The sequence below is a fragment of the Elgaria multicarinata genome, chromosome 1, assembly GCF_023053635.1.
Source record: "Elgaria multicarinata webbii isolate HBS135686 ecotype San Diego chromosome 1, rElgMul1.1.pri, whole genome shotgun sequence".
NCBI classification, from domain to species: domain Eukaryota; kingdom Metazoa; phylum Chordata; class Lepidosauria; order Squamata; family Anguidae; genus Elgaria; species Elgaria multicarinata.
The window spans coordinates 212,816,128-212,827,771 of record NC_086171.1 but is presented as its reverse complement, the minus strand read 5'-3'; the positions used below and the strand labels follow the sequence as shown (position 1 = coordinate 212,827,771).

Genomic DNA, 11,644 nt, shown 5'->3' with positions numbered 1-11,644 from the left:
AAGGGTCATTCGACCCCCAAAGGGGTCCCGACCCACAGGTTGAGAACCGCTGATCTAGAGTTTTGTTAACTATTTTTTATGTGTTTGTTATTTTGTGGTGTTCTAAACTATTTTATTGCCAGCTGTGTTTTCTCCCTCTGCAGCATCAAAGCGTGATTTTGTGTGTGCGGGAAATCTTTTTATGGCACCAGCCTTCGAGGAAGGGATGTTCAGGGAACTCTTCCCTTTCATCATTGCGGTGTCTCTGTTAGGTGTAAGCGTTTGTTTCCTGGCCCTGTGCACACTCTGCAAAAGGTAAGTGCCTTAGCACCTCTCCCGCCTTTAGCTATAAGTCCAGATTGTGCCAGTTGTATAGGCATTGTATCTTTAAGAGAGCCTGGATTATCTCCCGCCGAAGGGCGGCAGCCTGTAAAAGGAAATTGGGAATAGTAATTGGAAGGCAGACGGCTAGTGCTGCTAGCCTTGTGATGGATACTTTTTTTAAAAAAAAGGATTTATATTTTTACTCTGCCTCTCTTTGGATGCGACAGAGGTGCAGTGGAGAAGTCAGGGCAGCCTGAGGCAGAGCAGCGAAGAAGGGCACAGAATTGGCACTAAAAGAACACTTCAGTTCATAGACTGGTTCCTCTCTATTCAGCCCTGGTTAGGCCTCATCTAGAGTACTGCGTCCAGTTCTGGGCTCCACAATTCAAGAAGGACGCAGACAAGCCAGAGCGTGTTCAGAGGAGGGCAACCAGGATGATCAGGGGTCTGGAAACAAAGCCCTATGAAGAGAGACTGAAAGAACTGGGCATGTTTAGCCTGGAGAAGAGAAGATTGAGGGGAGACATGATAGCACTCTTCAAATACTTAAAAGGTGGTCACACAGAGGAGGGCCAGGATCTCTTCTCGATCCTCCCAGAGTGCAGGACACGGAGTAACGGGCTCAAGTGACAGGAAGCCAGATTCTAGCCGGACATCAGGAAAAACTTCCTGACTGTTAGAGCAGTACGACAATGGAATCAGTTGCCTGGTGAGGTTGTGGGCTCTCCCACACTAGAGGCCTTCAAGAGGCAGCTGGACAACCATCTGTCAGGGATGCTTTAGAGTGGATTCCTGCATTGAGCAGGGAGTTGGACTCGATGGCCTTGTAGGCCCCTTCCAACTCTGCTATTCTATGATTCTATGATTCTATGACAGAGCAAGCATGGAGCAGTGCCCAAGACCGCTGGTTCTGTTGTGCTCGCAGGACTCCCTGCGAATGAACAGGAACCAGCACTTCCAAAAGGAACCCTGGAACCCCATGGAAACATTTGTTTCTGGAATGAGACTGGGCAGCCACCTGGAAATGAGAAGTTCCTTTCTTTTCTGGTTTTTAATGGAACTGCTAGGTTCCGATTCGACTAGCAGTGGGTGCAGGAAGTTGACACCACTACGCTGCCTACGTCTTCTTCCCATAGACGTGGCGATATGATCCCTGCTAAAGTCAAATAACTGAGGCAGGGCTGGAGAGAAATATTTGTTCTAAGGCCCATTATATCCTATGGGTTTACGTAGGGCTTCTCTGCCATTAGACAGAGGGAGGCGGTTGCCTTAGGCAGATGCTAGGAGGTGGCAGGAGGCTGGTGGAGGAAAGAGTTGTGGGCCAGGCAGCCTACCCTGTGCCCCCTAAGCCAGCGTGCTGTTGTGTCGGGGGGGGGGGGGTTGTCCATTGCCAATGATGAAAAAAGAGTCAATCCCCACCATTTCGGCTGGAACTGATCCGACGGCCATTGAGATGAGCAAGAGAAGGGGCTGTTGATGCAACATATTCCCTGTCGCCCCCTAGTGCCTGGAAACCTGCGGAGTTCTTATTATCCCACAGGACGTGGGTGGGAGACATCTTGTCCTGCACCTAAGGCAGCCGCCCCTGAGTTCATGCATGCTTTAACCCCTTCCCTTGCTGCTGAATTTGCCCACGAAGATGTCTGAATGCACCCTGAGCCTATCCATGTGGGGGGTGGGGTTCAGGAGGAACGGCCGGGGAGGGCTGCTTTTGTGACCCCCCCCCCAAAAAAACCATCCGCTCCCTGAGTTGGCCGCTTGACTTTGCCTGATGGCACCACCGGCTCAACCGCGACCTTTTTACACTTCAAGGCAGCCTACAAATAATATTAAATAAATAAAATATTTTTTTTAAAAAAACTACAAGCACTGAGAAAAGGCAGCTAAGCTGCATTGAATGGTTTATATTTCAAGCTCTGGAACTCATGGAAACGTTAAACAGTAACTATTATTTATTAAGGAATGGGTGAGAAACAAAGATTAACTTTTTAAACAGTAGTATGTTTCGCAACAGATGACTAATTATAACTTATAACAGGAAGGAAGCGAACAAGCAGCAGAAATGATCAGTTAATACAGAAAATAGTGGCTTGGTTCGAGGGCCCGGCTGCTCCCGTGTCAGCTTCTACCCAGCCAGGTTTTGGCTCCTTTGCTGGAGGCCTGGGCTGGAAAGCCAGCGGGGTGGGGGTGCGGGGTGGTTCTAGGACTGGATTCCCTGCGTCAAGCATAGGGTGACCCTATGAAAAGGAGGACCAGGCTCCTGTATCTTTAACAGTTGCATAGAAAAGGGAATTTCAGCAGCTGCCGTTTGTATATAGGGAGAACCTGGTGAAATGCCCTCTTCCAAATCACGTGAGGTACTGGTTCCTCTCTATTCGGCCCTGGTTAGGCCTCATCTAGAGTATTGCGTCCAGTTCTGGGCTCCACAATTCAAGAAGAATGCAGACAAGCTGGAGTGTGTTCAGAGGAGGGCAACCAGGATGATCAGGGGTCTGGAAACAAAGCCCTATGAAGAGAGACTGAAAGAACGGGGCAGGTTTAGCCTGGAGAAGAGGAGATGGGAGGGGAGACATAAGAGCACTCTTCAAATACTTGAAAGGTTATCACACAGAGGAGGGCCAGGATCTCTTCTCGATCCTCCCAGTGTGCAGGACATGGAATAACGGGCTCAAGTTAAAGGAAGCCAGATTCCAGCTGGACATCAGGAAAAACTTCCTGACTGTTAGAGCAGTACGACAATGGAATCAGTGACCTAGGGAGGTTGTGGGCTCTCCCACACTAGAGGCCTTCATGAGGCAGCTGGACAACCATCTGTCAGGGATGCTTTAGGGTGGATTCCTGCATTGAACAGGGGGTTGGACTCGATGGCCTTGTAGGCCCCTTCCAACTCTGCTATTCTATGATATGATTCTATAATCACAACAGTTAAAGCTGCGGGAGCCCTGCCCTCTTTTAAATCTGGTCACTCTAGTATAGCTCCTGCAGCTTTAACTGTTGTGATGAAGAGGGCATTTCACCAGGTTCTCCCTATATACAAATGACACCTGCTGAAATCCCCTTTTCTATGCAACTGTTAAAGATGCAGGAGCCCTGTCCTCCTTTTCGTATGGTCAACCTAGGCAAAAGTGTGGAATGCCTCACACCTAGGGTGGTCAAGTGCCCTACTTTGCAGGGAAGTGTGCTCTCTTTGAAGGAGAGACGCCTCCATTTAATGGATTTCTCCTTCCTGAGTTTGGTTTTAAATCGAAGAATCACAGAGAGGTTCACCCGGTACTTACGTTATACTCTTTTAGACGCCAGGTGAAGACCTTTTTTTTTTTAACTTTCTCAGCATTTTAATAGTCTATCAACTTAATTTTTAACTTTCCTGTTTTAACGTTGTCTTTTAAATCTGTATTAATTTCCGCATTGCTGATTGGTTTTTATCCTGGTTGTGTTTTTATATTGCAATTTATAGAATGCTTTTGTGCTGTTTGTTTTATATTTTGAATGGGTTTTATGGTTTTCGGTTTTGTAAACTGCCCAGAGAGCTTTGGCTATTGGGCGTTATAAAAATGCAATAAATAAATAAATAAGGAGGGTGGGAGAGCAGCCGAGGCCCTGGAAGTCACCCATCAACACGTATTTATTTATTTATTTATTACTGTTTATTTACTGCATTTTTATTCCGCCCAATAGCCGAAGCTCTCTGAGCGGTTCACAGAAATTAAAAACCATTCAAAGTATAAAACTCACAGTATAAAAAACATGATATAAAATACAGTATAAAAGCACAACCAGGATAAGATCAGCAGCGATGCTGAAATACAAATTTAAAATCCAAATTTAATAATAATCCAGTAGCCGAAGCTCTCTGGGCGGTTCACAAAAATTAAAAACCATTCAAAGTATAAAACTCACAGTATAAAAAACATGATAGAAAATACAGTATAAAAGCACAACCAGGATAAGATCAGCAGCGATGCTGAAATACAAATTTAAAATCCAAATTTAATAATAATCCAGTAGCCGAAGCTGTCTGGGCGGTTCACAAAAATTAAAAACCATTCAAAGTATAAAACTAACAGTATAAAAAACATGATATAAGATACAGTATAGAAGCACAACCAGGGGGGATTCTACACGTAGTACTGAGGGTGCTTCCATGCGGCCCCAGTGCGCCCCCAAAGCGATCGTGTAGCTTGCCTGGCGAAGAGACGAGGAAGAGACGTCCTTGCTGTCGCCGCCGCCGCCACCCACCTACTTCCTCGCCGGCCGGGACGGAGAGCTCTGCGGAAGAAGGTGGGGTGGAGAGCGTCTTCCGCTCTCCACCCCGCCTTCTTCCAACGAGCTCTCCGACCCAGCTGGGTCGGAGGTAGGTGGGTGGCGGCGGCGGCAAGGACGCCTCTTCCTCGTCTCTTCGCCAGGCAACTTACACGATCGCTTTGGGGCCGCACTGGGGCCGCATGGAAGCACCCTCAGTACAACGTGTGGAATCTCCCTAGGATAAAATCAGCAGCGGTGCCGAAATGCAGATTTAAAATCCAAATTTAAAACTGCAAAGTTAAGATTAAATTTATAGACTGTTAAAAGGCTGAGACGGTGCTAAGCAGGCTACCTATTTCACATTATGGTGAAATAATAGGTGAAACATTATTTCACCTATTTCACATTATGGTGAGATGTTTTGCATTTCTATTTAAATTACAGAAATTATTTCTAAACGTGCCTGTACAATATACACGAGCATCTGGAAACATTAAGCAAATTGGTGCCCTCTGCTGTCCTCTTTTTGGGGCGATGCGTGAGTGGCCACCCCACTCTCCCACCCACCGCCAGCTGGTAGCAGCTGTTGATGTGATTAAATTGTCCTGTGACTCATTGCATCTCTTTTCTGTCGTTCAGGAAGGACAGAAGCAGGATGCTGCCACAGGACAGCTTGTTGCCAGATGAAGCAGTGAGTGGACCGCTTGCCTTGGTTTTTTTTGTTTTTACATTTTTCCTCGTGCTTGGAGCCAAATGGGTGCACAAAGGGCTCCAGCCTGGCGTCTCTGCATTGGGCGAGGGGCGCCTACATGTCTTACGGTTTCTGCAGGTCGTCACTCCAAGAGGGTCACCTGCCATGTCCATGGGCCCTGGAACTGGAATCATGCTGGCTGCCATCCTCAGAATGTTGTCTTCTGCTTCCAGTGTGTTTGTTGCTGTTGAAAGCAGTGCTGCTTGAGCCCTCCTTGTCTTCAGAATAATATATCCCACTGCTGACACCATGTTTTAGTAGTGCTTCCTTAGCCCACAGAAGACAAAGGCCTACTTGCAGTGATTAAAGCTTTATTCAGAATGACACAAGATCTGCTGAACTTACTGAGGCTCCGCCCTCATGACCTCTGTACTGGAGTTCAGCTTCCAGTCTCTTTGCAGTCCCCTGATAGGATGGAACTGCTATCTGTTCTAGGAAAGGACAGAAAGGAACCTCTTGTGCAAGCACTGAGTCATTAATGACTCTTGGAGGGACGCCAGCTTTCACTGACGTCTTCTTGGCAGGCCTTATAGCGGGGTGGTTTGCCGTTGCCTTCCCCAGCCGTTATTTCCTTTCCCCCAGCTAACTGGGTACTCATTTTACCGAACTCGGGAGGATGGAAGGCTGAGTCGACCCGAGCCGGCTGCCTGAAACCAGCTTCCACTGGGATCGAACTCAGGCCGTGGGGAGAGTTTCAGCTGCAGAAACTGCTGCTTTACCACTCTGCGCCACACGAGGCACTAACAAGTGTGCAAATGCTCAAGGCACTTATGCTGGAGAAGGGGCCATTACAGCCTTGGTCCGGCCCATCTGTATCTGTAGAGCACATGTGAAGAGGACTCAAAGGGAGGGGACAGTGCAGCTCCCATGCAGAGGGCCAATGGCCTGCACGCAGAACAGGGCCGCCCCTGCCATTAGGCAGAGCAAAGCGACTGCCTCTAGCGGAAGAATGCAAACAGGGAGACATTTTTCTCCCTCTCTCAAAATACTAGCACCCGTGGACATCCCATGAAGCTGATTGGTGGGAGATTCAGGACAGATATAAGGAAGGACTTCTTCACACAGTGCAGAGTTAAACTGTGGAATTCACTACCACAAGATGTAGTGATGGTCACCAAATTGGATGGCTTTAAAAGGGGTTGGATAAATTCCTGGAGAAGAAGGCTGTCAATGGCTACTAGCCCTGATGGCTATGTGCTACCTCCAGTATCCGAGGCAGTAAGCCTGTGTGCACCAGTTGTTGGGGAATATGGGTGGGAGGGTGCTGTTGCACCATGTCCTGGTTTGTGGGTCCCTGATCGACAGCTGGTTGGCCACTTCCATCTAGGAATTCCTTGCAAGGGCTCATGCTCTCTGTCGCCTCCAGCAAGTGAGCCTCATAGAGCATTTCCACACCAGTGATTTATTGCATGCTCGTCTTTGGCTACTCACAGTCCTTTACACAGTGTCATCCACCATCAGGATATTTCCCATGCTTCTCCCCCCTTTATCCCGCTTTCAAAAAGATTGGAGATAAAGGGATAAGAGACATTAATGTGATATATTGGCAGTGCCATCTAGAGGCTGTATAATGAAATGTATAGAATTTACTGAGAGAGGAAGCCCCAGTAAATTGAGGGATAAAAAGCCCGGTGTGGTAAAGCCGCTAGAGTCACCGGCTTGCAATACACCTACTGGGCTCCAGAGCCATGTTTGCTCCCAGGCCAGGGGGACACAGCGCCTCTGCCATCACAGCCTGCCCGTCTTGTTTTGCATGTGCTGCTGAGACAGATGGAGCTCTCGTCGCTCAGGGGATCAGTCGCTGACCTCCGCAAGCTCAACGGGGCAGATTCCAGGGGGAAAGGTAAGCTGTTAACCATCGTCCAAAGTGGCAAGTCAGTTAAAAACAAACGTGGGATTCCAACTAGAGGAGATACAAGGTGATTTGGGGCTGGGTTGTGGTCTGGGGTGCCTTTGTGAAGCAAAGCGTCACGGGCAGCTGGTGCCTTCTCCTCCTCTCTGGGCTCTTTTCTCTCCAGAAGAAAGGCCCACCAGTGTGAATATCTCTTCTCTGCTGAGCGCGGACGACGGGACGGCCTCCAGCTCCAGTTTCATCATTCTTCCTCCGAGAGAGCTGCCCCGGATTCCCTCGGTAGAGCTGCTGTCCCCTGAGGAGACGTACTCCAACCTGAGCTTCCCAAAACGGGCTGAGGAGGTGCTGTACGAATCCGTGACCTTGAAGGGAGAAGGAGGAGGAGGAGGAGAGGAGTCCAGTCGGACCACCCAGGCGGTTGCCGTGAAGGGCAGCGAGGAGCAGGCAGATGGGGCTCAGTACGCCCGAGTTCTGAAATGGAACAAGAAGAAGAAGAAGGAAAAGAACAACCAGGCTGGGCCGGAAGCAGGCCCTGCACCAGCGCTGCAAGAGCCATACCTAGCAGGGTTGGCGTTGACTCCACAAAAGGTGCGGGTATCAGAGCTTCCATTTCTTTTTCTCAGTCGGTTGGGGAATCAGGATTTCATAAACACTTCACCAAACATGTTTTATTTTAATTAAGGTTGTTACCTCCCCTGCAACAGGCCGAGGACGTGGTAGACCAGCCTTCCACAAGATGCTGCCCTCTAGATTATTTGGATTACAGTTCCCATCACCCCTGACAATGGGCCATGCTGGCTGGGGTTGATGGGAGTTGTAGCTCAAGACATCTGGAAGACACCAGGTCAGGGTACCCAACCATTTTGGGACAGCGAGGACATATCGTGGGCACTTTCACAAAATGGCTGCCATGGGAGGGAGGCTTGCCCATTCATAAAATGGCTGCCGTAGTAGCACGGCCAGTTGCAAAACAAAGCAGAAACTCTAATTTGAACCCAAATACTGTTTTTCAGCATGCCAATGTCTCAGTTGTGTGTTTTTTAAATTAAAAACAACAACAACAATTAAGAAATAAAATTAAAATCAGAGAGGTCAAGGAACCTGGCGGGTTTCAGCAGGCACACGTCAGATCCCTGAAAATCAACCCTCTTTTCTGAGTAAGCCTTTCTGTGTTATGTTGAATGTGGATTACCCATCTGTACTCCACACAGGTTCTTATAGCATCATTGATAGGATCATTACATAACAAAGGGTTGTATACAGCTCTTCAACTGGGTTCTAAGCACAGGCCTGCAGCAGGGTTTTGCCCCAGTCTGTTTTTTAAAAAGTGTTTAAATCAGTTTTTAAAAATGCATGAAATTGGACTTGAGTTAGAAAGGTTGCTACCTCTTGTTTGGGGTTGGATATGCAACTGAAAATCCTGCGTTTCTTAGTTGTTGTTTATGGACAGTAATTGCTGCTCCATGAGGGGATATACAAAAACTGGGGTGGAAATGAAGACGGAAGGTCCTTTTGAAGACAATGGTCGAGAGGGCAGGGCTCCTGCAGGGATCTAGACTAAGCTGAGGATCTTAGCTAGCTAGTGGACCCCCCTGAGATAGTGGGTGGGGGGCTGCAGACCCCTTAACCCAATGGTTAATCTGGGCATGTACGTATGTAAAATAATTACAGTGACAATGTAGGTAAAATAATTACAATTCAAGGCACACACAGCTTCATCTCTTGAAACTTGTAGGAAGTCTATCTCCCAACAGATACTTGCTGGGGTTTAAAAGAAAAATCAAATCAAATGTGGTTTCACAATCCAAATCCTATGTGAGACTACAGTTTTTACCTGGGCTTCCCTGTGTGTAGGATCCCAGGAGGGAAAGCTGCCTTGTCTAGAGGAATTTCACAGGATCACAAACACCTGCTCATGGCTATTTCTTTCATAGATAGAAGAAATGTACTCAGTGGTGTGCAAGGATAAGAAAATGAAGAAGATGGATAAGACGAAAGCAAAGGTCAGCAAAGGGCTTGGGGAAGAGGGAACGCCCCAGGTGGAGATGAGCCGGGGTAACTGCCAGGTGGCAGCTGCCAGTCAGGAATCAGACGGCCTGGCAGGGCACCAGCCCTCATTGTTCCCGGCACCCACTATTGAACGCTGCTATGAGTCCATCAACTCTGAATCCTGGATGGGCAGGGAGGAAAGAGCAGAACCGGCTTACGAGACCGTAGATTCTCACTGGACAGATGCGAGGAGAAAAGGGAAGTTGAACAGAAACATTCTGGCAGAAAATCTGTATGAAACCATTGAAAATGTGACATTTCCGTTTCAGAATCATAACGTGACCTCGCATTTTGAAAACTGACTCTTTGGGGTTCTTTCCGCCTGTCTAAGGGGATATTTTCTGATAGGTAAAATGAACGAACGCGTGGACAAATGTACAAAATATATTGCATGTCAGAAACTGCTACTGCATGTTAACTGTCAGGTACCATCACATGTTGATTATCTGCGTGCTCGATACTGACGGATATTGACTGCCGCTGCAAAATCATGAAACGTTAAATGACGATGTTCAGTATTTAATATCTGTGGACATCCAGAGAATATTTGAAATCAGAATTCGCCACCAGAGAGGATTTGAGAGGGATGGGGGAGGGAATTCTTTTTGAACTCTAGCCCAAACCCATAATTTATTCTCCTACTTACACAAATCCTGATGTAGCACTATTAACACACAATCCTATCGCTACATAATGGAGGAGAGGAATAGTATGTATACAAGGGAATCTCAGGCTGTTTAGCCCCCTTCTGACCCAGAACAACTCTAGGAACTTTCTCTTTCTTTAGAACATAAGAACATAAGACGAGCCCTGCTGGATCAGACCAAGGGTCCATCTACTCCAGCACTCTGTTCACACAGCGGCCAACCAGCCATCAGCCAGGGATGAACAAGCAGGACACGGTGCAACAGCACCCTCCCGCCCATGTTCCCCAGCAACTGGTGCACACAGGCTTATTGCTTCGAATACTGGAGATAGCACCCAACCATCAGGGCTGGTAGCCATTGATAGCCTTCGCCTCCAGGAATTTATCCAACCCCCTTTTAAAGCCATCCAGATTGGTGGCCATCTCCACATCCTGTGGTGGTGAGTTCCATAACTTAACTATGCGCTGTGTGGAGGAGTCCTTCCTTTTATTTGTCCTGGATCTCTTCGTTGCCTCTCAACATCTTCTAGCTGCTTTTAGCCAGCCTAGAAAACAAATTCTTCACCACCTCTTTTATATATATATATAAACGCAAAGAAGCTGCAACCTTCCTGCAATCACCTCTATTTTTTCCAATAAATATTAAAATATTGCCTGCTTGAAACTGGGCTTGGGGAGGGATGGGCAGTAGAATGATGAGGCCCAAACAAAATGCCGAAACGTCACAGTGGGAGTGTTGGAATGGGGGCTGGGTGAGCCTCAAGAGCAGCCAGAGCAAAAACTCAGTCCTGGGTGACATTTTAAACTCAGGAAAGTTTGCAGATGGGCCTTTACAAGCTGGGAGATAACTCCCACTGATGCATTGTTGGTTTGAACTTTCTGAGACGAACCCAATGTCGAAAAGGATACCGTAGAGCTAGAAAGCTGCAGAAAGGTACATGCTAAAAGGGGAAAAGACAACGGGGGGGAACTCAGACAGGAATAGAGGTTTATAGAGTTTTATCCCACCAGCGTTATACTGTACAATCACTGCGAATTCCATGCAAAGGACTCAGAAGTTTCCCACCTTAGAATCTGCTTTGATTGTGAAGTACTCCCATGCATCCTGCTTTAATTGTGCTTCAAAGCCAAAAGATTCACCGTATTTAGCCCCTACATTTTGAGCGTATCTTCCGAGCCGCCGCTGGGGCGCAGGAGCAGGATTTTAAAGAAATGTTTACATCTGCATAAGCTTTAATGCTAAAGACACCAAAATGGGCACAGTAATAGATATGAGGGAGAGCTTTAAGCATACCAAATTTGAATTGAATTGGGTCATCCGTTGATTTTATATGGTTTTTTACATTTCCCCCCTTCAACTCACTTCCTGGTATGCAAAGGATCGCTATCGCCCGGTAGCAAAACCAACAACAACCACGAAAGCTTAGCGCTACGGGGATAATCCGAGGGAAGCAGGTATGTGGGATGAAGCTCTGTATATCCCGAATCCAGAGGTGTGGACTGCAACTCCCATCATTCCCAGCCAGCACAGGAATGATGGGAATTGCAGCCCGACATCTCTGGAGGGTACTAGAGATGGAAGGCTGGGTGTCACAGCCTGGAAGGCTGGGTATCACAGCAACTTTTTGGCTGACATGAACCCTAAACCAGAAATCCCCTGGTTTAAGTCCCATCATATTATTATTATTATTATTATTATTATTATTATTATTATTATTATTATTATTATTATTTGTATCCCACCTTTTGCCCAATGCTGGACCTCAAGGCGGCCTTACAAAGTTTAAAACATACATTG

General features: G+C 47.3%; 1 protein-coding gene across 1 annotated transcript; it reads left to right on the top strand.

Moving 5' to 3' along the window:
* Nucleotides 1–265: 265 nt before the first annotated feature.
* On the top strand, nt 266–9,669 carry LOC134395083 (uncharacterized). The gene is made up of 5 exons (XM_063121082.1): nt 266–294; nt 5,188–5,239; nt 7,070–7,142; nt 7,318–7,739; nt 9,086–9,669. The coding sequence occupies exons 2-5, from the start codon at nt 5,204–5,206 to the stop codon at nt 9,500–9,502; spliced, it is 948 nt and encodes a 315-aa protein (XP_062977152.1). The 5' UTR covers nt 266–294; nt 5,188–5,203; the 3' UTR covers nt 9,503–9,669.
* Nucleotides 9,670–11,644: the final 1,975 nt, after the last annotated feature.

What these genes read in the sequence shown, in the direction of transcription:
- LOC134395083 (XM_063121082.1), top strand. Translation starts at nt 5,204, where the DNA reads ATGCTGCCACAGGACAGCTTGTTGCCAGATGAAGCA. An exon ending in GGCAGATTCCAGGGGGAAAG is followed by an intron (nt 7,143 to 7,317) that starts GTAAGCTGTTAA and finishes TTTTCTCTCCAG; the next exon opens with AAGAAAGGCCCACCAGTGTG. An exon ending in TGGCGTTGACTCCACAAAAG is followed by an intron (nt 7,740 to 9,085) that starts GTGCGGGTATCA and finishes TTTCTTTCATAG; the next exon opens with ATAGAAGAAATGTACTCAGT.